This window comes from Corvus hawaiiensis, chromosome 24 (assembly GCF_020740725.1).
Source record: "Corvus hawaiiensis isolate bCorHaw1 chromosome 24, bCorHaw1.pri.cur, whole genome shotgun sequence".
NCBI lineage: Eukaryota > Metazoa > Chordata > Aves > Passeriformes > Corvidae > Corvus > Corvus hawaiiensis.
In genome coordinates, this window is record NC_063236.1 from 7,316,937 (window position 1) to 7,341,500 (window position 24,564).

At 45.7% G+C, this 24,564-nt stretch overlaps 1 protein-coding gene across 1 annotated transcript in view; it reads left to right on the top strand.

The window, feature by feature from the left end:
* Window positions 1-18,472, top strand: part of TRIM33 (tripartite motif containing 33) — a 38,777-nt gene extending 20,305 nt beyond the window's left edge. Inside the window, exons 7-20 of the mRNA XM_048327960.1 lie at window positions 74-220; window positions 1,393-1,510; window positions 2,809-3,053; window positions 3,290-3,454; window positions 4,281-4,481; window positions 6,304-6,436; window positions 7,420-7,483; window positions 7,779-7,938; window positions 8,629-8,975; window positions 9,446-9,569; window positions 10,545-10,619; window positions 11,511-11,663; window positions 13,352-13,402; window positions 13,485-18,472. Of these exons, the coding sequence (XP_048183917.1) occupies window positions 74-220; window positions 1,393-1,510; window positions 2,809-3,053; window positions 3,290-3,454; window positions 4,281-4,481; window positions 6,304-6,436; window positions 7,420-7,483; window positions 7,779-7,938; window positions 8,629-8,975; window positions 9,446-9,569; window positions 10,545-10,619; window positions 11,511-11,663; window positions 13,352-13,402; window positions 13,485-13,697 (2,196 nt within the window). The 3' untranslated portion in view covers window positions 13,698-18,472. The remainder of the gene's footprint in view (window positions 1-73; window positions 221-1,392; window positions 1,511-2,808; window positions 3,054-3,289; window positions 3,455-4,280; window positions 4,482-6,303; window positions 6,437-7,419; window positions 7,484-7,778; window positions 7,939-8,628; window positions 8,976-9,445; window positions 9,570-10,544; window positions 10,620-11,510; window positions 11,664-13,351; window positions 13,403-13,484) is intronic.
* The last annotated feature ends 6,092 nt before the right edge of the window (window positions 18,473-24,564 follow it).

The window sequence follows — 24,564 nt, forward strand, 5'->3', positions numbered from 1 at the left end:
AACCTGACAGCAGTTTGCATTTTCCTCCTAAATCTGAAAGCCCCATTGTAATAAAGTTTCTGTTTCTTTGCAGAATGTAACAAAGGAGAGACAGATGAAGTTAATCCAGCAGCAGAATGACATCACTGGTCTGTCACGACAAGTGAAGCACGTGATGAACTTCACTAATTGGGCGATCGCGAGTGGCAGCAGCACTGCCCTGCTCTACAGCAAACGGCTGGTGAGGGCATCCTGGCACTGGGAATCATGGAATATCCCCAGCTGGAAGGGATCCACCCACAGAGATCATCCAGTCCAACCCCTGGCCCTGCACAGACACCCCAACAGTCCCACCCTGGGCATCCCTGGCAGCGCTGTCCAAACGCTCCTGGAGCTTTGGCAGCCTCGGGGCTGTGCCCATTCCCTGGGGAGCCTGGGCAGTGCCCAGCACCCTCTGGGAGAAGAGCATTTCTCTGATCTCCAGCCAGACCCTGCCCTGGCACAGCCCCAGCAGTTCCCTTTGGTCCTGTCCCTGCTCCCAGAGATTGGAGCTGTCCCTCTGCTGCTCCTGAGGAAGGAGCTGCAGCCTCCAGTGAGGTCTGACCTCAGGCCCCTCTTGTCCAGCTGAACAAAGTGCTCTCAGCCACTCGTGTGGGTGCACAGACTGGGCTGTGCAGTTCTGTCCCAATCCCCATGTCCAGACAGGGGAAAAGTTCCAACATACCCAGAGCAAGATAAGCCACAAACAAGTCAAGTGTTTGTAACCAAAATGATAAATCACTTTTATTGACAGTAGTTCATCCAGTTCTGCATGTGCAGCTCGTTCACCTGCAGGACCAGGGCTGTCTGTTACTATAGACCATCCTTCTGACACCAAATTTCTGTCCCAATCTGGGAGTGTGTCCTGAGCCATGAACACAGAGGGGCAGGGGAATAAACTATACCCAGAGTGAGATTAAGACAAATGAGGCCAAATGTTGGTAATCAAAAGGATACGCCCAGTTCTGCCATGTGGGTCCTTCACTGCCACCATCATGTGGCACCATGTCTTCAGCTTTAGATCCTACAACAGAGCCAAGCAGTTGTGCAACAGTTCACCCTTTACCATAAGGGTTTAGGAGTGTTAGTGTAGAAGGAATGGGGTCAAGCTCTGTAAAGGCACCTTCGTGTTTCGCTGGAGTCATTGCAGCAGTGGTGTGGTGTAACAGTGCTGCTCTGGAATCCTCAGAGTAAAGAAGCTGTACAACGTGGGATTTTCCTGCTGAATTGAGAAGTTCCCAGGCTGTGAACCAAACTTGCTGTTGCCAGTCCTTGTTGGTGTTCCACAGGCTGAACTCTTCTCGTTTCTGCACACTTCTCATTTCTCATTCTTTATTTCTTTGTCACCAACAGAGTGTTTTTGTTTTCTCTCAGATAACATTCCAGCTACGGCACATTCTGAAGGCACGATGCGATCCTGTCCCAGCTGCCAACGGAGCGATCCGCTTCCATTGTGACCCCACCTTCTGGGCTAAGAACGTCGTCAATTTGGGTGAGAAAACTGTGTTTGTTTATTCTGTGACACTGGAAAAACTGTTGAATTGGGGGTGTTCATCCAGCAGAGTGAGTGCAGTGCAGTACATCTCTTAATGCAGGAGACAAAAACTCTCTTGATATAACCCATCCAGTCCTGATTCTTCTCCTTATCTTCTCTGTTCTTTCTATTAGCAAAGCTTTCTCTAAATGGATATTGTTTTCCAGGGGAGTGGTTCTAGGAATGGCCCTAATCACAGAATTAGAGTGGTTTGGGTTGAAAGGGATCTTAAAGCTCATTCTGTTCCATCCCCTGCCATGGGCAGGGACACCTTCCACTATGCCAGGGTGCTCCAAACCCCATCCAGCCTGGCCTGGGACACTTCCAGGGCTGGGGCAGCCACAGCTGCTCTGGGCACCCTGTGCCATTTCCAGTATATTAAATATAATCACTCAGACTTTGCAAAGTACAAGTTTTGAATGAGAGAAGAGGGGAGAGCCCAGTGAGACAGAGGTACCTGGTAGCACCTGCTTAATTTGTGAACTTCTCTGTTGGATAAAAATCTCATAGAAAATCTGATTAAAATACCAGCTTTTGTGTGTACTTGCTTCTTGCTCTGAGTCCACCATCCAGGTTGGGGTGTTCCCATCTTCAGTCAGAGATGTTTATTCTCTGGGACAGACAGGACACAGAAAGGAAACTCTCAACCTTAATAAAAAAGGACATGCAGATTCCAACGAGTACACATTTACACATTCACAGTCAAAAATCAACATTTTGCCTTTTCCACATAAAAATAGGACAGGAGTTATCTAGAGAGGCAGCATGGTCCATCACGTTGGAGCAGGACAGGCCTTGCTTGTAGCAGTGTTTTGTGTCATGTTTGTAGAACCTGTTCTATGTCACTCAGTGGTGGGACACTCTCCACTGTCCCCCAGATATCTCTTTCCAGGCTTTGCTTCTTTAGGCATAGAAACTTTATGCTCAACATGTTTGTTTTTTGTTTTATTTCTCATTTTGTCCATTTCTTGTGAACACAGAGAAGTAATTCCTGTCTGTTGTGGCTTTTAAGATGTGCAGTTCCAGTTCTTTCACTCTTCCCTCACAGATCATGGTTTTAATTTTGTGGTTAGTTCTTGTAGTCTGAGTTCTCTTTTTGCTTTACTCATGTATGGTTATTGAAGACTTAGAGAGGAAATTTCAAGCTAAAATTGCTCTGAGGAAGGTGCATTAGAAACATCCGAATATTCCACAAATACCAACCTTTGGAGGATGATGAGATCTAACTGTTGATTGGTTCTTTTGGGTTTTTTTAGGTAACCTGGTCATTGAAAATAAACCAACCCCTAGTTATACTCCCAATGTAGTGGTTGGGCAGACTCCTCCAGGAACAAACCACATCAACAAAGCTCCAGGACAAATCAATCTGGCCCAGCTTCGACTCCAGCACATGCAGCAGCAAGTGTATGCCCAAAAACACCAGCAGCTGCAGCAGATGAGGATGGCCCAGCCATCTGCATCCGTGCCCAGGCAGAGCAGCCCCCAAGTCCTGCAGCAGCAGGTGAGTCCCTTACATGTTCTTATTTCACCTTCTACCATAACACTGAGATTTAAAATTGCCCTGTCAAATCTAAACTTGCAAAGCAATTTATAAACTAAAATCTTTTGAGATTTGAGATACTTTAATGTGACAGCTATTGGCTTTGCTTGATGTTATGTTACTACTACTGTGGAAAGAGATGGGCTTCTTTTCTCCATGTTAAAAGCACAAATTTTAAAAAACACAAACCCTTGCAGCCTCCCAGGTTGATCAGCATGCAGACCATGCAGAGGGGTAACATGAACTGTGGGGCTTTCCAAGCACATCAGATGAGAATGGCTCAGAATGCTGCTCGTATACCAGGAATCCCACGCCACAATGGACCTCAATACTCCATGATGCAACCTCACCTTCAAAGACAAGTATATCCTGTGTACACGCTTCATTTGTGCCATTGTGCCAGACTTTCATTCCAGTAGATGGTACCTCCAGCTGTAAATGTGTTTATCTGTTCCCCTGTAGCTCACAGCTACACACATTTATATGCTTCTATTCCATGTTGCATTACTGTGCTGTGACAGTTTTGCTGAACCTAAGGAAATTCAAACCTTAGGGGTGAAAATGAAATCTAATGTTTGTATTGCAGTTTAGTTCTGGGAAGCAAAACGTTCCCTTTTGCACTTTTCAGTGGCATTCAGCTGAAAAGAATATTCAGAGGTTTATTAGAGAATAGTGAGGAGTAGTGAAGTTCAAAGTGATGTAGTTGAGGGGTTTTGATTGAATCAACTGCTGAAGTGTTTAAATTCACACCTGAAGCATGGATGCAGAGCTCTGCGTGCCATTAAGAATAAAAATCCTTGACAATGAACGTTAACATGACTGAAATACCAAAAGTGACTTTATATTACTCGAAACAGTTCCTTTTATCTTAAAAAAAAAAATTAGGCAGACATGTAAACTCTAAAGCTATCTTTGGAGGAAGGAATTGCTTTAAGAAAATACAACTATATACGAAACAATTTGGTGCAAGAAGTGCTGTCTGTTTAATACCTAGCCACATGCAGTATTTTTTCCTTTCCAAGTGAAGAAGAGTAGCAGCTGCTCTGCCCTCAGTGCTGGCAGGTGCTGGGATAGCTGTGAGTGTGTGTTTTGCCCCGCTTGGGTTGAGGTCTCTCCCCAGGGCAGTGTTTGCAGTGTGAGCTGTGCTGCCCGGCCCGGTGACCCAGCCTGGTGTCTCTGTCTCCTCAGCACTCCAACCCTGGCCACGCGGGGCCCTTCCCGGTGGTTTCCGTGCACAACACCACCATCAACCCCACCAGCCCCACCACGGCCACCATGGCCAGCGCCAACCGCGGCCCCACCAGCCCGTCCGTGTCGGCCATCGAGCTCATCCCGTCCGTCACCAACCCGGAGAACCTGCCCTCCCTGCCAGACATCCCTCCCATCCAGGTCAGTCTGCTTCCCTTTCTCTGTGGGTTGTTTTTTGTTTTGGTGCCAGAAGTAAAATTGAGACTTTAAGTACTGTGATCACTTCCTTTCTTCCACAAGACCATCCTAGGAGAAGGTATCAGTGGAATAATTAAAAATGGTGTATTTTGAGTGCCCTGAATGGTGATTTATTCAGGGTTAAAATTGCCTGGAGTTTCTCTCTGATGTTCCTAGAAGAAACGGGAAGCACAGAGGGGACATGTCCCATTAGTCCCACAGAGAGGGGACACAAGCTGAGGTAGATTTTGAAGTCGAGCTCATTTGGAGACGTGAAAAGCACAATTTAATGTACACATGGAAGCAAAGAAAGTAAAAGTAATTTAAAACTGCAGGAGTGTTTGGAAGGGGAGGAGGATGATGGCTTCATCCTGAGAACAGAACCTTTGCATTGAAATGCCTGTGTAAAATACAGTTTTGGTCATGATACAGGAAACACAAGTAAATTTCATCCAAGATGGTCTGCTGGAATAGCAGCTGCAACTTTGCAACTCTTAAGTGTTCAGGGCTTGTATGTTCAGTGTTCTCAGGAGGCTGCAGGTCATATGCTGATGTGAGAATGGTAGGGAAGGAGGAATCCCATGTCAGTGTGAGCAATCTGCAGTGCTGAGGCTTTAGAACAAAACACCAAAGGGAGTGTGAGTGGTTGTGGCTGATTCAGCTGTGAGTGTGTGAAGCTCATCAGACACCAAGTTAGAAATTGTGGGATAGTCCAAAGCATTACCATGCAACTTCCAGGTGCACTGAAAATGCAGAATTCTGTTCAGATACTTTTTTTTATACCTGTTCCTGTAATAGCTGTCATGGATTAGTTGGATTTAGTGGATAGGAAGTGTTAGTCCTTCATGCTGCTGGCACAGTCATTAAAACTGCTGCTGTGCATTTAGGGACGGTGCAAAATGACATCGATTCAGGTCAGAGAAGTACGGTTGAAGCCCACCTTTTAATGCCAAAAACCCATCTTTTTGTAGCATGGATCACAAAAGAGAAATTACATGATTGGCCCATCGGTCAACCACCTACCAAGGTGATAGGCTAGGAGATATAACCACCCATTTCAAAATATTATTCCCAGTAAACTAAAACAATTCCACTACGTTCTCACAACAGCCCTGCACCTGCACATGTTTACCAGCTAGCAAACCATCAGACAGCTGGCTTGTGTGAGAACGGAGACTTTCTCATGAGACAGTAAAAAGTGGAGAATTTTTTCTCTGCCAGCCTCCTCAGCATCTACAAAAACCCACTTGGAATGCAGTGTGTTTCAAACACGTTATTGCAGTTCTGTTGTCTTGCAGTTCATGGCTTTAGGCAGCAGGGTCCCTGTTTCCTTGGGTTTAACAGGTACTAAAATCTGTGTGGAAAGTGAGTGGCAGATTTCCCATCACATTAAGGAAAAACAAGATTATGGCTTCCCTTAATATCTTAATTACGGAATAACTTTTGCAACCTCAGTAATCTGGTAGTTCATGAGTAACACCATGTGTGTGGCTGACACACTGAGCAGCTGGGAACCAGAAAGTTTGCAATGACCTTGAGTAAGTGCAGCCTAGGACCATGCTGGAAAAACTCAGATTTAGGAGCTTTTGAAAAATGTTACTTGAAGTTCCTGGTTTGAAGGCCTGATCTCTGTATGGAGCTGATAAAAATATTTGCTGATGTCCTGAATCTTTGAAGGGAGAGTGAACAATTCCAGTAAAGATACTGATCACAATTTGAATGTGTGGAGCTGTTACAAAAGTTGAATTAGACCTCTCTGACTCAGATTTTTGTTTTTCCTTCTTAGCTGGAAGATGCTGGTTCCAGTAGTTTAGATAATCTGCTGAGTAGATACATCACAGGCAGCCACCTCCCCCCACAGCCTACAAGCACCATGAATCCCTCCCCAGGACCTTCAGCTCTATCTCCAGGGTCATCAGGTAAATCTGATGGGTTTTTCTAGAGATTCCAGAAAGTGATGGGTATTTCTGGTATTTAAGTTGAAAACAATTGCCTAGCATTTCCTGCCAGAAGGGAAGTGATGTTTTATTGAAAACTTGTTTTGCTCAGGAATAGATTCTTCTGGAAATTTAAATTTTACCCTCCTTCAGAAATGTCTTTATAGTAATAAACTGCCAGCACAGCAATGCAGTGTTCCAGATCCATGTAGAGACACTGTCAGGCTCATTCTCAGTATAACCAATTAATGGTAGAGCTTTCCTTATGCATGTGAACAAATTAAGTCACCAGTACCTAATTTTGAGTTATTTAAACATTGAAAATGTCTATTTCTGTAAGTGAGAAGATATTTCAGTCAATAGGAAGAAATCCTTCCCTGTCAGGGTGGGCAGGCCCTGGCACAGGGTGCCCAGAGCAGCTGTGGTTGCCCCTGGATCCCTGGCAGTGTCCAAAGCCAGGTTGGATGGGGTTAGAGCAACCTGGGACAGTGGGAGGTGTCCCTGCCCATGGCAGGGGTGGCACTGGATGATCTTCAATGTCCCTTCCCACCCAAACCATTCTGGGACTTGATGTTTCTCTTGGTTTTCTCCTCAGGACTTTTAAGATCCTGTGAATGAATGGGTGCATTCATTCTGTGTATTTCTCAAAACCTGCATGTAAACCATGCAGAGGCTGCTTTTTTGACTTTGTTGGTGGTTCTCAATGCATAAAATTTGAGGATGTAATGGGCTGAAAGCACGGTTTGGATGAGGTGAAATAATTACTGGGATTCCAAGAACCGTGTGTTGTGACTTTTTTATTAAATTTGATGTGCTAGACTTTGTTGTGATCAAAAGACCAAGAGAACAGCTGACTTAGGTGACTTATTAAATTAGGATACTCCTGCAGCACTTCTGGGGTTACTCAGCACTAGTCAGTGAATGTAATCTTGTACCAAATCAGTTTCTGTGCTGCTTCATTGCAGGTTTATCCAACTCCCACACTCCTGTGAGGCCCCCCAGCACCTCCAGCACAGGCAGCAGAGGAAGGTGAGTGTCACATTAACACTGTCAGGCTAAAAAAGATCAGACATGAAGAATTCAGAAACAGAACTGGCAATTGGCACATTGTGCTTTGACATAACTGTGACCCAGGAATGGAAGAATGCTTACATGAAGATTTATATTTTTAATTTCTTTTCCTGCACTATGATTCTCCTCTGTCTTGTAAACTGGAGCTGTTGTAAATGCTCTGACACCCTTTGTCTTTCATTTGGGAAAGAGTTACCTGAATTTCTCCGCCCTGATGATTTATCCTCTTATTTATGTGCTGATGTCTTTCCAGCTGTGGCTCCTCGGGGAGAACTGCTGACAAAACTGGCATCAACTTCAAGGCTGACCAAGTGAAAGTAAAGCAAGAACCAGGCACAGAGGAAGAGATCTGCAGTTTCTCAGGAACAGTAAAGCAGGAAAAAACAGAGGATGGCAGAAGGAGTGCTTGCATGGTAAAGTTAGTTTATGCCCAGTGTGTTGTGGTTTTCCTGGCAGCATGTTTAAGAATTTGGAAAGAAAAAAAAAGGAATTTTACTCTAAAGTTTCATTCTAGGAGGTATTTTCTCCCTGGCAATGCTCTGCCAGGCACAGGGTGGTCTGTAATGTAAATTTTATTGTTAATTATTAAAATGAAGTGTAATACAGTGTATTTGCTGCTTTTAATCCCTAATTAATAAAAGCTGTGAGTCACCCATTGATAATGGACATTCCTACTGAGGTAATTGCATTCAGAAATCCTCCAGTCAGTCAAAAGTTCTTAGGCCAATGTATAAATCAAATAATTAGCAAGTGAATATTTTTCAGTGTTTCCCAGCTATGCTTGATTGAACAGGATTGGGTACAGGGTGGTGGAGTTGAGGATTTTTCCTAATGACAATGAAGTTGTCATTAACAGCTTTTAATAACTTACCAGTGTGTTTGGCTCGTTACATCAGAAGAAATGAGTGTGTTCTTCAAAGAAAGGACATGTGAAAAAGTAGTTTTCAATACTGTATGCAACTCAGCTCTTCCTAATGATTTCCTGTTGTTTTTGGGATATGAGTATGGTATCTGAATGGTGGGAGGCTTTTGAATTCCAGCACAAGCAGAAAGATGCTGGTGTAAAATCGACTCTGATTTTCTGTGTGCTACTTCCACTCCAGCTCAGCAGCCCTGAGAGCAGCTTGACACCACCACTGTCCACTAACTTACACCTGGAGAGTGAACTGGAGGCGTTGGGAAGCCTGGAAAACCATGTGAAGACAGAGCCAGCAGATCTGAGTGAGAGCTGCAAACAGTCTGGGCACAGCCTGGTGAACGGGAAATCGCCCGTGCGGAGCCTCATGCACCGCTCAGCTCGAGTGGGGGGAGAAGGGAACAACAAGGATGACGACCCCAACGAGGACTGGTGTGCTGTGTGCCAGAACGGGGGGGACCTGCTGTGCTGTGAGAAGTGCCCCAAGGTGTTCCACCTCACCTGCCACGTCCCAACACTCCTCAGCTTCCCCAGGTACCGGCAGCGGCGGTGCGGTGTGGGCTGAGATTGTGGATGGAACCCAAACTGGTGTTTCCTCCAAAATCAGCTCGTTCTGGGTGATTCCTTCAAGTACAAAAGTATGACATTTTCAAGGCCTTGCCTAAATTGTTTGTGTGTAGCTGGTCAGTGTTTATCTGATAACAGAATCCCGTTCTGTTTATCTGTTTGGGTGAAGTCTCACAATGTGATTCTGTTGTGTAAAGTTCGTTTTAAGGCAAGGTGAAAAAGGTGTTATAAAGTATTAAAACATGATCTGAGGGCAGGAAAAATGGCCTTGACTGGCAGAGTTATTGGGAGCATTAAGAGTTATTCCTTAGCTTTGAGTATCCAGGTCTTTACTGTGGTAGAATGTGAATGTGTAAGAGTGAGTAAAAGCTCTTTGTAGCCATCACTGATGAGAATTTATCCCTGGATGTCTGGAATAATTGTGGTTTTCTCTTTAGTGGAGAGTGGATATGTACATTCTGCAGAGACCTGAGCAAACCTGAAGTAGAATATGATTGTGACAATTCCCAGCACAGCAAGAAGGGGAAGACAGCACAAGGCCTGAGTCCTGTGGACCAAAGGGTGGGTCTCAAACCTGCAGGAATCTGCTTCCCAGGAAAAAGTACTTTCTCACATCAGCTACCCCCCACTGTCTGGAGATGGTTTTGCTTTGGCTGAGGCAAATTAAATGTAGTTATGGCTTTGCAAAACAACCCAAAATGATTAATGAGATTTTTCCTGCTGTGGCCATATCTGCAGGTGTTGGTGACTGTGGGAGTGCCCCAGTGCATTGGGACTGTCATCACTTAGTAGCTAAAATTTAGCATTAACACATATTCTGTATTTAAAGGCATCATTTAACGTGCACTGAATTAAAAGTCCTTTGCATTTAGCATCGATGTCACCTTCATAAAATAGTTTTGTGAGTTTGGTGTGTTTAAGTGCATTCTGTGAGAGGTGCTGGGAGTATTCAGGTGCATTCCTGGGGAATTGTAATGACCTTGACAATCAGAATTAATTTTAGCTTTATCAGTCAGCCTCTGCGTAGTGTTAAGAGTATTATTGAATCAAATTCCTCTAAAGGAATTACAAGCAAAGCAAAGAAAAATATTTCAACAGGGAATTGTTAGAAACACTCTGGCTTTGCTTTCAGATTGTTCAATTTTGTCTTGTGGGGAAGAGAAAAGTCTGCAGCTCAGTCCTTTCCTGTTCCATGTGGTTGTGATTGGACAAAATCAGTAAAAGTGGTTGTAGTTGGTATTTTATTTTTTAATTTGCAGTATATTAGCATGTCTCTCCATGCTTGACTTTAGCCCTAGGCTTTTGGTTAGGAGGGAGAAAACAAAGAGGAAATTTGTGAACAGTAAAAGGGGTTCTGCCTCTCAACCCTGCCCTCCTAAGAACTTTACCTTTTTAAATTAAGTTGAGGGGGTTGCATTTAAATTTTCTAGTACTAAGCTGTTAAAGTACAAGCCTATTTAAAGCAGGGGGATATGAATTTCTGGGCTAGGGATAAATTTAACAGTATTAATCTGACCTTGTTTATTCCTTTATAAGAAATGTGAACGCCTCCTGCTTTACCTGTACTGCCACGAGCTGAGCATTGAGTTCCAAGAGCCAGTCCCAGCCTCGGTGAGTCTCCTGAAAAACAGCTTGTGATTTATATTTGGTATAACATCCCTGAGAGTCTGGAGCTGAATTTGGGAAGGAACTGACTGCTTTCACTAGAAGCACATCTCCCTTGATCAGTCTAAAAGTTCTGGCAGCCATCCAGCATTTCATGGGTCTGAGAGGGAAAGCAGCTGATCCTGGAGCTTCTCCAGGCAGATGCTTCACTCCCAGTCTCAAAACCAGATATTTAAAAATACTTCCAATTAGCAGTTATTGAATTGGAACAAGATGTCTCAGGACACCCATGAAACTCAAAATGCTGTAGGAGGGCTTTTTGTTTCTTTTTGGACAAACTTTGGAATGAGAGGGAGGGAAGAAACTGCTTTGACTCTTCTGCTTTCAGCTGTAAAAGAAGTAACTGTAGTGAAAGGGTTTGGTGTGCTGTGAGAGACACTGCAGGTTAGAAAGAATCCCAGAGTTCCAGAGTGGTTTGGGTTGGAAAGGACCTTAAAGCCCATCCAGTTCCACCCCTGCCATGGGCAGGGACACCTCCCACTGTCCCAGGTTACTCTAAGCCCCGTCCAGCCTGGCCTTGGGCACTGCCAGGGATCCAGGGGCAGCCACAGCTGCTCTGGGCACCCTGTGCCAGGGCCTGCCCAACCTGACAGGGAAGGATTTCTCCCCAGTATCCAATCTAAATCTACCCTCCTTCAATTTAAAACCAATCCTCCTTGTCCTGTCACTCCATACCCTTATAAAGAGCTTTTTAAACAGCTTGAGGAAAGGAAATTGTTCTGCTTTGCTGAACATGCCTGAATTGTGTGATGAGATTAAGGGATTGATACCTTCAGTGTAGAAATTCAGCTGTGAACTCTGTCCATTCAGTGATAAATCACTGTTGGTTTTTTACAGATACCAAACTATTATAAAATTATAAAGAAACCAATGGATTTATCCACGGTGAAGAAGAAACTGCAGAAGAAGCATTCCCAACACTACCAGACCCCCGAGGACTTCGTGGCTGATGTCCGGTTGATCTTCAAGAACTGTGAAAGGTTTAATGAAGTATGTTAACTTCCAATCTCAACACCATTTTTCATTTCAGATGAAGATTTATTTCAACCTGGTTGTGCAGCTTCTCCAGTGAAAGGCTCTGCTTCCAGCTGTAACTTCTGCTTTTGGAGCAGATGCTGAATCAGACACTGAAAAACCAAATAAAATTCAAGGCAGTTGCAGAATAACTTCTCATTTTTAGCTAAATTGGGAGAACAGAGGGAACTTCTAAAATGCATTCAGTGGTGTCTGTGAGTGAGGAGCAGGGTGACCTGGTTACTGTGCATTGAATTGATTGTAGAAGTGCTTAGGAAGTGCCATAAAGACAACCAAAGAGTCCTTAATGGTGTCTCAAGCTGCCCAGGTGATTATTTTACACTCATGGAATGAGTAGAATCTGATGAGAAACTTCCTCTACTGAGGAGAAATGCCTTTCTGAAGATAATTCTGGTTTTAGTACCTCACACAGGCTGAATCCAGCAAAGCTTTGTGGCCATTGTGGCTTTTATTAACCTTCCTGCTTTAACTCCTGGGTAGTGGGGGTCTCACAAAAACCAGTTTCCAGTGGATAACTTGGCTATGGGCTCGTATTTTTTACTGATTTTGCAATGATCCCATCTGATAATGAAATATCTCTTACATGTGAAATGTGACTTGGGGAGATAAATGACCTGAGTGTTACTGTTAGTGGAGCAATGGAAAAAATAATCTGAATATCAAAAAAAAAAAAGATCATATTGTGCTGAAACAGAGCAGGAGCTAAGAGGGTTCCTGATCTCTGAGATGCTTTAAAGCAAGGATGACAAAAGGCATCACAGGGAGTGGCTTTCTTCTGACCTTAGAAATGTGTAAACCAGCCAACGTGTCTTATTTCTCTGTAAAATGCAACCTGAACTTGCAGTGTTTGGGCTGCATTTCTGGCCCTGTGCAGAAGGAAACTGAAGGAACTGCACAAAGCTACAATTAAAACCTCACTAGGAGAAATCAGGGTTAATAATGTGATGCTGGAAGTGCTCACAAGCATTTGGGACTTGGACAGCCCTGACTCCTTTATGTCCCTGCATTAGGGGAGGTTCATGAGCACTGGGGAAGGAGTTGTAATTGTGTGAACTTCTCAATCAAGGGAATTAATGAAGCATCCACTGTGGAGGGAAACATGCTGCAGCTCTTAGAGACCAGAGTAAAACAAAGGAGGAAGGATTGAGGGATGTGCTGATTTTTTCCTTATTTTTTTAAAAAAAGAAAAAATGCGTTTCAGCTTGCCTGGCTCATGGCAAAAGTTGAGTCACTCTGACCTCTCACAGCAGCATCATGTCGAGTGCCTCTAAGCCAAATGCTTTTCCAAAGTAGAAATCCAAGTGGGGTAATCCCCAGGAAAGCAATCTCCTGGAGCACTTCCCTCCAAAGGAGACTTTCCCACAATCATGTCCAGGCAACTCAAATTTATTATGAAGAAAGCAGTCATGAGTAGAAAATGGCTGGGAGCCACTTACTTGTACAAAAGTTGTGTGTTCTGTTGAAGGTTTATTTACCACCTAAGACTGTTTTAAACCTGCTGCCTAAGTTTGGGAACTAAAGCTAACAAACCATAACAAACTGTGTTGTTGTTATGGCTGACTTTAGTCATCCAATCCTGTGCGATCTCGTAACTTTAGAAAGGATTATAATTTCATTTTTTTTGACTCTGGTATCCTTTTTAGATGATGAGAGTTGTTCAAGTTTATGCAGAAACACAAGAGATTAATTTGAAGGTAAGCGTTTCAGACCATGCACACTTGGTGAAGGGATGTGCATTTCCAACAGGTGAATATTCCTGTCTTCTTTCATCCACAGGCTGATTCAGAAGTAGCACAGGCAGGGAAGGCAGTTGCATTGTACTTTGAAGATAAACTTACAGAGATCTACTCAGACAGGACCTTCCAGCCTTTGCCTGAATTTGAGCAGGAAGAGGATGATGGTGAAATAACTGAGGACTCCGATGAAGATTTTATACAACCACGTAGAAAACGCCTAAAATCAGATGAGAGACCAGTGCATATAAAGTAATCTAATGATATGGACCTAAAATTTATTGTAAAAACTGTTATTTAAGTGTTCCTGGAATATTATCATGCCTACAGTGGCCATCTTGAAGAAGCTGATAGCTTTTTAAACAGTATTAGATAACAAACAACACTTGTACAGAAAAACATTCGCATCAAAAGGGGAAAAAAACTGTATTGTAAATTCTTGGTGGTTTGTATTTTTTTTTTTCCTTGATTACTTGCGATATTCTTTCTTTTCCTGATGGAGGGGACACACTCATCCTGGTCTCACAGACAGAGGTGGAGGAATGTTGAAGAGAAGCAGATTTGACAGAGATGTTCCATGTACAGATAAGACTGTGTAGTGACACGTTCTGCAGGGCTGGACCAGTTCAGTGACTGTATCTTGCATTACACTGCAGTGTAAACTGTGAGCAGAGCTCCTGAAATCCCCTCTCTGTCCACTCAAGTGTGTGTTGGTCGTTGCTTTGATCATCCCATTGAAGCAGGATTGTGAATAACTGATCTTCTGTGTCGATCCAATTGTTGACATTTTGCTTTCTTTACTCCATTTTATGTATAGCAAAAGGAAAAAGAAAGAAAAATCATTAAACTGTTCTGAATTGGTGAGCGCAGGAATGTGAGTTTTTGGCAGATGAAAGGCTCAGCTCGTGGCTACAATCCCTTTCAGTAGGACAAGGTGTTTTTATTCAAGTCCTGTACCCAGAACATTTTAATGGCATCCATGGCAGAAGTCTCAGTGTTGTCATCTGTCCCTGACCCCCTGACGAGGCAGAATGTTCTCTCCAGTATTCATTCTCTAGTTTTCTGTACCTAAAATATAGACTGAAGAGGTAATAACTGGTTGGGGTGTTTTTCCAGTCTTCCTAAATATCAGTTTCTAATAGACCACTTGGCAAACAATAACCTATTAACTACCAAATGTGTAAAATTTCCTGTATTCACTTTGTCTTATTTGTAAATAGTGAATTGAGATTTCTTGCAGATCAGCAACATTTGCTGAACTGTTTTTAAGCTAATATGTATTCTTATTGATTGTTCCTATCAAGAAAAGATTTGTAATATATGCTATTTCTAACATTGCATTCATTTTGAGGTTCTGTCTTATTTTTCTTAGAGTACTTCTCAGAACTTTCTTCAGAAGCAGCTTGTGAGGGAAATGTGCAGAAAGATTGGAATCAGTCTGAGTTTGGGTTGCCTGTCCATCCATTGAACAAAGCACTTGCACAGGGTCTGGCCTTGAGTGGTTTCTGGTCAGAGAGTGAAATCAGAACAATTTCCCAATTCCCTCACTAACCCCTGAGGCACCTCTGCAGTGCCTTCCCTTGCACTGCCTCCATCCCAGCATTCCTGCTTAGAAATCACGGAATCACAAGGAGTTACAGCTTGAGAAGTTGTTTTCTTTACTGACACAAGTCAGACCTAGAAAGAATAAATACAATTTCTGGCCTTCATATTGATCTCGTTAAAGGAAGTTGAAGAATTCATGTAACCAATGAGCTCGAGAGGGCAGACTCTCAATTTGCCATAATTTGTGGGGATCCAGCAATCCTGTGGGAGATCCCTGGGGGTTTGGTGGACTCAGCAGAGCAATTCCTGTGACACTGTACACACTTTACCATCATGGTAAAGAGAAGTATTTTAGCACAATATCAAATTGAGAAATGCTCTCAGCAGTTTTTATGCAAATCACTGCAGATTTGGTTTCTTTTATAGGAACCAGGTCTGTGTACCTTGGGATTCTCCCTCTCTTGCAATAAAGGAGGGGACTGAAGATGTTCATAACTCTCAGCTCACTTTACTCAAATGTTACACTTCAAACTCAAACTGGTTGGGTTTTTTTTTCATTTCTCAGACATTAACAGTGCTGTTTTAAGTCTATTTTTTACCAGTTTGTATGTGAAAGGAAAAGGAATTCCACTTCAACGTATTAAATTGACAAAGAGCAGCAACTTTGCCCGTGGAAAGGCTGACGTGTGAATAGGACACTGGTAGTGACAAGGGATCATTTCATGGCTCTGTGTATTGCCTATTTATGCATTTCTAGTTTCTCAGCTTCATTTTGCAAAAGGAATATTATTAAAATTATCATGAAAATAAGATTCTGTGAACTCTCTTCACTCGGGGCTCCTGTTTTTATGGCGCTTCTGGTACCTTCAGGCCTCACCTTTTGAGCTGCTCCCGGGGCAGCAGCCGTGGATTGGATCCTGCAGAGACCCTGGGGCTGAGCCAGAGCATGGGATGGGCACGGGGGGATCCCAGATGGAGCACGGGGGGATCCCAGCAGAGCACAGTGGGCAGCACTCGCCCAAAACCCTCCACGGAGGCTCGTGCCCCCCAGCTGCTGCAGGAACAGGACCCTCTGCTCCCCACCCAGACCCCAGAGCAGTTTCCAGTGTTTTGGGACAGCCTCTCCTTTGAGGTGGCCTCTCCAACCCTTCACTCCAGGTGGAAAACTTGTCCAGCTCGTGCTCAGCAGCTTCTGCACACCAGGAGTGAAGCTGAGCTGGACCCTGCTGAGCCCAGACCCTTGCACAGACCCCACTGAACCTCCAGAACTGTTCCTCCCGTCCAGTTCCCAGTGCTCAGTAGGATTATGTGGAATTTTGAATGTGTGCAAGAAATCTCAAGTGTTTCTTTTATGCGAGGAAACAAAACATTCTCTTCTTCTTCTTCCCTTTAATTTTTGAGCTCCCAAAGCAGCAATTCAGTGATTGTTTTGAAAGCAGCAAAGTTCTATTTGAAATAAGTTGAAAGGGTAGATAAGCTCTGCTAATCCATTCCCTGATCCTGTAGTCTGGATGTTCATCACAGACCTGGGAAGGGTTTGCTCAGTGGAAACAATTTTTGGTGCCTCGCTGTTTGTAACTCATTCAGGAGCAAATTAATGGGTTTGTGTTAATGAGCCGCTAATTCTCTGGGCATCTTCTCCGTGCCAGCTGCTGGGTGTGCGCTGTGTGAGTGATTTTACCTGGGGAATCAGAGCACAGCTTCCGTCAGGAAATCCTGTAAAGTTGTGATCCCACGGGGTGGCAGGAGGAGTCTGGCACTTGGTGTAACTGCTCTCGTTTAAAATACTCCCAAAAATTTGTGTCTCCATTTTGGTTGAGAATTTTTTGTTGCCCCTGAAGTTTTAAGTTGATCCAAAGAAGGAAAAGGCAATTTGTTTTTGAAGTCAGAGTGCAAAGTGCCCAGTGTGAGCTGCTGGATGACCTCAGCAGCCGTCCTGCCATGGAATTCCTGGTGATTAGCGGGAATTCAACAGCTGAACAGGCTCAAGGCTTTTATTTAGCTGTGCCCTGAGATTAAGTGGCCTAAAACACAATAAGGCAGAGTTATTATCCAAAAAAATTATTATCCAACTTCTGCAAGCAGAAATGCTCAGTTAAGTGGAGAGGTTGTTCCTCTGTGTGGGATGTCACTACTGTGACACTTCACTGTCACACACTTCATGCTGGATCAAACATTTCTTCAAGCCACTGGACAAGAAGTCCTTAAAATGAGCCCAAATTTCTGTTTTATCACCTGTTTTTGGCTGACCTGCAGAAGTTTAGGTTATTGCAGCAGTGTTTTGAAGCCGTGTGTGTGGTGTAGTGGGAATTGGCTTTTCCTTGTTTTTCTCACTCTCTTCCTCGGAAAAAGCAATAAAACTGCTTTGTCAGCTGCCTGTCAGCATGATGGGAATTCTTCCCTTTGGATAATGATTTTATAGGGAAGTTTGTATGCAAATCACCAAGCCTAGCTTTTAAAAACAAAGTGTGCAGCAGTTCCTGACAGTACAGAGTGTGGCATTTTATTTTAAAAAACTGGGGAAAGTCCCATCTTTTTTAAGAAGTAGATGTTTGAGCAAATAACAGAGGTACTTTTTTAAAATAAAAATGTAAATGCCACAGTTTACTTGGATGGCACATATGGATTGTATCCTTGGGTATGGTGATTTATTTTGTCTTCTCAAAGTGTGTGTACAGTAACTCTTCCATCTGCTTCCACTTGGCTTATGGGGATCCTGCTTTCTGTGCTTTCTAATGTATCAGGATTGAAACAGCTTTCCAAAATTGTAGTTAATTTGGGAATCTTTATAATAAGTGGACTATAAAACGTATGAAATGCAGTTTTGGCCTTTTCTTTGTTGAGTGAAATCACAGCTCGAGGCTTCTGTCTTTAGGATTTATGGAATTTCTACAATGAGAGGTACTGAAATATTTTGTAAGCTGGACTTTGGCAGGATTCAGTGTGGAGTGAGCTCCCCTGGCACATCTGTGCCCACCTGCAATGGGGGATTTTTAGGCTCAGGACACCAGGACACATGTAAATAATCCTATACAGATTTGTGCAGTGCAAAGCTTGTTTTACATGTAAACATTCTCCTGGAAGGGTTAAATCATGGCATTCTTTGATTCTTCAGTTATTTCCTGCTTCCAGTGCTGGAACTGGCTCATTTTGCACATAATAAACTTGGCTCATCTTTTAATATGATTCTTCAAAACAAGCAAGTGCTGTTTCTGTGATATTGTATTATCTGAATCATCCTATTTAACTTTTTTTTAAAGAAGTTATAGTTTCTAATTGTTCTGCTCCTGTGTTATTTTGCTGGTGTGTAATTAAAAACCAGAATTTTTTCTTTCCTTGGTTATTTAATACTTTAGCTGCCTGTAAATATTTCTTGTTAAGTGCTCTGGAATGTGCTGTAGAAGTTGTATTCGCTCAGTTTAAAGCATTGTTTGGAACCCATTTTGGTTGGTTATTTCTATTAAATCAGAAAAATCATTCTTTCAATTTGAGTTTCTTTCTTGCACATCATCAGATACAGATTCACACCTGGCAGAAGACTTTCCTGACAACACCTGCAGTGTGGAAGTAGGGTGAAATCTGGGCTGCAGGAGCCCAGGTGAACTCAGCTGAGGCTGCAGAAAATGATTTGCCACGTTTATCTACACCTGGGCATGAAACACAAGGGTTTGGAGGTCTCTGTACCTTTTGCACGCAGTGAAAAAGCTGCACACCTGGAACTCTGCTGTGTTCCCTCGCCCTGGAGCTGCAGTTTGGTGCATGTGCCTTGAGCTGCTCCCCACCACTGACAAATCCATCTTTTTTTGAGGATGTTGCTGCTGGAGCAGTGTCCTGATGCTCCTGCTCAGAGCTAAAGACAGAACTGAGCTTTGCAGATTTTGGGCTGTGACCCAGCTCAGCTGCGGCTCTGCAGCTGGAAGTAGAACTTGTCTGGCTGGTTCTGGCAGGAGTCCTGAAATGATTGCAGCTCCCGGAGTTCCCCAGCTGAGCACAGACCTGTGAGAAGGAAGTGGAGTGACTTTGCACCTCAGCTAAAATTCCCTTGGAATAATTTTTCTGCAGCCAGTGAAGGAGAGCTCTGGTAACCTGGAGTGCCTCCCAGCTTGGGGGTGTGTCTGAACTTCCAAAACGCAGGTGAAGGCTCTGATCCAGGCAGCTCTGTTAGGTTCCAGTAGTTCCCTTCAGGCTGTGGCTCATAACAAACCCGAATTTTTCTCTCACTCTTTGTTTATTCTTTAAGTGCCTGTGGTGGTTTAGAGGCTCCTTGATGAGAGCTGTGTTCTAGGAAAAGGTTCAGTGAGCTTCACTGAAGCTTCTGTTCTTGCTAAAGCAAAGAACACCTGCACTCGCTGCTGCACTTCTGGGCTCTGCTCCTGCAAGGAACAGGTGGTTTGCACCTAAACCGTTGCACTTTCAGCCCAAACGCTGGTGGCACAACGTGGTGCTGGCTCTGCATGTGCTGGGCACGAGTGGATGGCTGAGTGCCCTGCTCAGCCTCCCGTGGAGCTGGCAGAGGGGCAGGGAGGAGGTTTTGGAGGGGGTTTTGTTTCTCTTTGCCAGGTGCTGCTGCCTGGCTGTGTCCAGAGCGCTCCCAGCTCCACCAGCCCATCTGCTCCAGCCCTGCCAGCCCATCTGCTCCAGCTCTTTGGGTGGCTGGTGTTGGCCTTTGTGGCTGGACTGGCATCTGGCACTTGCAGCTCCTCTGTTTGACTCCGCTCAGTCCCTGGATTTCCTCCATAGGCTTGCTTCCATTTTTTTCCCTCTTAGTGCCCTGGCTTTAATTCTCCTGCCTTTAATTCTCCTGGCTTGCTCCAGACACACTGAGCTGTTCACCCCATCACACAGTGCTGCACTTCAGTTGCCAATTTTCATGTCACCCCAGGGTGAAAAATCCCATCCCAAAATTCTACCAAGGATTAGAAACGGCTGCTAAACTGTTCAACCCCTTGCTGCCATTGTAGAACTCACATCTGTTATAGAATCCCAGGCTGGTTTGGGTTGGAAGAGACTTTAAAGCCCATCCAGTTCCACCCCCTGCCATGGGCAGGGACACCTTCCACTGTCCCAGGTTTCTTCAAGCCCCATCCAACCTGGCCTTGGACAGTTCCAGGGGTGTGGATATCTCTGTAGACACAGATGATTTAGGAGTTACTGCTGTCTGAGGGCTGAGATGATGAGTCTGGATCTTCTCCAGAGCACTGGCCTTCCTTCCCCTTATTAATCTGCCTCACCATGAGAGCTCTCTGGATCACTCCAGTGCCTGAATAGGCTCACAGGGACTGAACTGCATTCCTGACTGTTCCCGTGTCCTTTGCTCTGTGTTAGTGGAGCAGATCGAGCAGAACAAAGCACTTAAGGCTGAGTAAACTGTTCCTTGCCAAATGATCTTCCACTGCTTCCCACGGGCTGCCACGCAGTGCTGGGTGATCTCCACCTGGGTTAATGCTTGGGAGCTGGGATAATGTTTGCTCAATTGGCTGGGTTTAAAACCAGGGATATAAATTCCTGCTCCTTTCATTAACACATCAGAGACGAGCAGGTTTAGCACAGAATGCAGTGAGCAGATGGCACAAGGCTGGGTGGGAGTGGCCGAGGGTGCTGGGGGACTCCTCACCAAGGAACAGGCAGAGTGTGCAGGGCTCTATCTGCTGCTTCATCCTGGCACTGATGTTCATCTTCCATCCCTGGAAGCGTCCAAGGCCAGGCTGGAAAGGGCTTGGAGCAGCCTGGGATAGTGGAAGGTGTCCCTGCACCTGGCAGGGGATGGGATGGGATGAGCTTTAAGGTTCCTTCAAAACCAGACTATGCGGGGATTCTCTGATCTGCTGACTGGCCCTTTTTGCACCCCCCAGCACTGCCCAGGGGCAGAACTTGCTGCTGTTCGTGCAGCTCAGCCCCTGCCCTCACTCAGGACCCCAGACACAACCAGAGGCCTCTGGGGCTGGGCAGGATGTAGCCACCCCAACCAAACCTGTCCAGCAACTGCCGTGGTGAGAGTATCTTTACTTTTTTGTCTTGTAGATCAGAGACAAAACCAAAAGCCTTTTGTGGTGGAGGAATTGCTCAGAAGTGTTTGGAAATCACATCTTTTGAAGATTTCCACCACTGTGTGAATATGGGGCTGGGATACACCTTTGGGCTGTGGACAATGGGATCTGCGTGGCAGTGTGTATCCGACTCAGATCACTTTCCTGTCAGGAAAGAGAGGGCTCTTAAAGTGGCTGGAAACCCCATTCATTTGGAATTTTCTTTTGGAGCTGGTTTGGTGCAGTTCTGCAACACCGTCTGTGCCCTGGATCTGACAGGGGGTTTGCTGTTGCCTGCAGAACAAGACGCAAAATTCCAAACTGAAGTTTATTTCCTCTTGGAATTAGTGTTTCCAGGCAATCCCAAATATAAGTTCTTTATCTTCTGTATTTGCACTAAACGTTTCCAAAGGAAGATGTCACAGCAAGCAGTGCTGGCAGCAGGGCCCGAGCTCAGGGTGAATTCTGCTTCCTAAATGAAGACAGATCATGTGCCAGCCTGATGTTTAATCAGCTCAAGAGCACAGGGAAGGTGCGGGTAGTTCAGAGCTGGGATGGGAAGCACGGAGAGCTCTGGATAACCAACCCCACCCCCGCGTGAAGGCAGGGACCACGGCGTGGTGATTCGGGCATCATCATCCTGCCAAGAATCTGCAAATGAGCCGTTCCTTCCTTAAAATCCCTGCACGGACCGCGTCACCAGATGGGGCTGTTAACACAGCTCTGCCGCCGGGCTCGCGGGGAGCTGGGAGCTTCTTCTGGGCAAGAAACTCTTGGCTTTGGGTTCCGCAGGTGGGGAGGGACCTGCTGAGGGCACTGGTGGTGTGCCGGGCTCTGAACCTCTGGAGATGCCCCAGCCCTGCAGTGGCACCCATGGAGGAGGTTTGGGAAGGGAGATTCACCTTCGCCCTGCAGCACCTGCCGCCCTCACAGGGCCCTGCTGGGCTGCCGTGTGCGCACCTGGGGGCTTCGAGCCATTTCTCTGCCTGTCTCAGCCTCGAGGAGCTCCGGGTGTGTGAGCGGAGCTGAGCCCTGCACGGGCAAAGCTGGGAATGTTTGTGCTGGGCACAGCCGGCAGCAGCAGCAATGATCCATCCTCTCCCCGCCTCCTGCCCTCCATGAGCCACGTCTGCTGAGCAGTGGGATGTGAGAAGAGCCCCTCTGTCCCCTCCTCATCGCTGTGACCACAGGGCACACGGGGTTGGGGGAGCTGCCAGCACGCAGGAGCTCTGTGGAGGTCACCAGCTTTGTCCCCTGCCTCTGGCAAGTGTAAAAGAACCATTCACACTGAAAAATCTCCTATGTGGGAATGTCACCAGACAGTGCCAAAGAGCAGAATCACAGAATTGTAGAATATCCTGAGCTGGAAGGGATCCAAAAAGGATCATCCAGTCCAACCCCTGGTCCTGCACAGGGCACCCCAAAATCCCACCCTGGGCATCCCTGGCAGCGCTGTCCAAACGCTCCTGGAGCTCTGGCAGCCTCGGGGCTGTGCCCATCCATTCCCTGGGGAGCCTGGGCAGTGCCCAGCACCCTCGGGGGAAGAACCTTTCCCTGCTCTCCAGCCTGACCCTCCCCTGGCACAGCTCCAGCCCTTTCCTGGGTCCTGTCCCTGCTCACAGAGAGCAGAGATCAGCTCCTCTTCTTCCCCCTGGAAGCTGTAGGAGGAACAAGGAAGCTTTAACTGCAATGAGGTCTCCCCTCAGCCTCCTCCAGGCTGAGCACCATCAAGGAACTTCTCATTTGAAATCTTCTCCTGGACTTCTCATTTGAGCCAGGCAATCAGTGTAGCTCTGGGTGCTCTCTGCACTGCTGAGAGCAGGAAGGAGATGCTCCTCAGCCACCTTCTGTCTCTAAAAGCTTTGGTTTGGGATCCTTTCCATGAGCAGAGCAGATACCCAAGGCAGTCACTGCTGCTGCTGCCAGAGGTTTGCTCTGAGGTCTGAGCTCACCTGCAGGCAGGAGCCTGAGTCTGATGCTTCTCCTGGGCTTGTGTGTTCTTGAAGTTGAGCAGAGCTGAGGGCAGCTGAGATCTCAGCCTGCCAGGGATCTCAGCCCTGGATTTTTGTGTCAAATCAGGTCCTGCAATGGATGTGGGGGGTGTTGATCCCGCTTGGAGCTCAGGACACCGAGTGTTAATAACAACTGTGGGATGGGCTGGGCTTTCCCTGTGTCCATCTCTTGTCCTGCTGTCCTGCACTGAATAGAAAGGAAGGGTATAACCACCTGGAATGAGTTAAGAAACAGTGATTAATGCTGGAAAGACAGAGCCAAAAAATGGGAATACTGAGACATTTTGGCTCTTCCTTCTTTACTCATTGGCAGAGCTGATGGGTCTGTGGGTAGCTGTGTGTGATCTGGGTCTCCTGATGGAGTTGCAGCATGTTCCTGGTTTTACCAGCCTTGTGCAATGCTCCTCAACCCTCTGGAAAACCTGATTAATCAGAGTGTGTTGTCAGCATTCCATCCTCTGCTGTGTTGTCTGGGAATTCTCTTTCCCAGTTAGGAGTCCAGATCTCAGTCTGGTCTTTGTTAACTCCTCTATTCCCCAGTTCCCTTTCCCAGCAGGAGATCTTGTGCTCGGTGTGCTGCTGGTTCAGGGGGTGACTGGACATGTCAAACCAGTTTAATCTTCTGCCCAATTATAATCAGCCTAATTCTCCTCCAGATCCAGACCCAGGTTCCTTCTAGTGGCTGAGCAGAACATCAGTGTGCCAGGCCATCTTATTTGCTGCTGGCTGTTGAAAACTGAATTCCGTGGGAAGTAATTCAGTTATGCTGGTGGGTCTGGAGACTCTGTCCTGCCCTGTGGTTCCAAGGACCTCTCTCCTTCTTGCCTTTCCTGGGTGATGGGCCCAGCAAGTGGCTTCACAGGAGGGTTTCCTGGGTGCAGAATCATGGCTGAAATGCAATTTATTGGGCCCATATTTGTAAGATGACAGAGCTTCATCCAAATCAAGACCTGTACCCTCAGTTACTTGATGAGTTACTTCTTCCCTTTAACTAAACAATGCTCTTTCCTGTTTGTTCCTGAGTTCTCACAGTCCCAGAATCACGGAGTGGTTTGGGTTCAAGGGACCTTAAAGTTCATCTCATTGCACCCCTGCCCTGGGTGCTGGGTTCTGAGGGCAGTGATGGGGGGATGTCTCACTGTTATCTCAGCAGATGAACTCAGCAACTTTCTGCCAATGCTAACGGCAGGCTGTCCTTGCCTCTTGGCATTTAGAGCCTTGGGAAATAATGTTATCAGTAAGTAAAGATATTTAGACCAAAAAAAAGTCCCAGTGAACTCTTTTGGCCCTGAGATCTGATGCTGGCAGGAGCAGCCAACTCCCTATGAAGAGGGTACCCTACACCATCCTCTTCCCCACTGTCCCAGCCTTTTCTCCAGGGTGAGCAGCCTGTAAATTTTCTTCTGGGAGTGCTCAAGGCCAGGTTGGACAGGGCTTGGAGCAGCCTGGGACAGTGGGAGGTGTCCCTGCCCACAGCAGGGTGGAACCGGATGGGCTTTAAGGGCCCTTCCCTCCCAAACCATTCCATGTTTCTGTGACT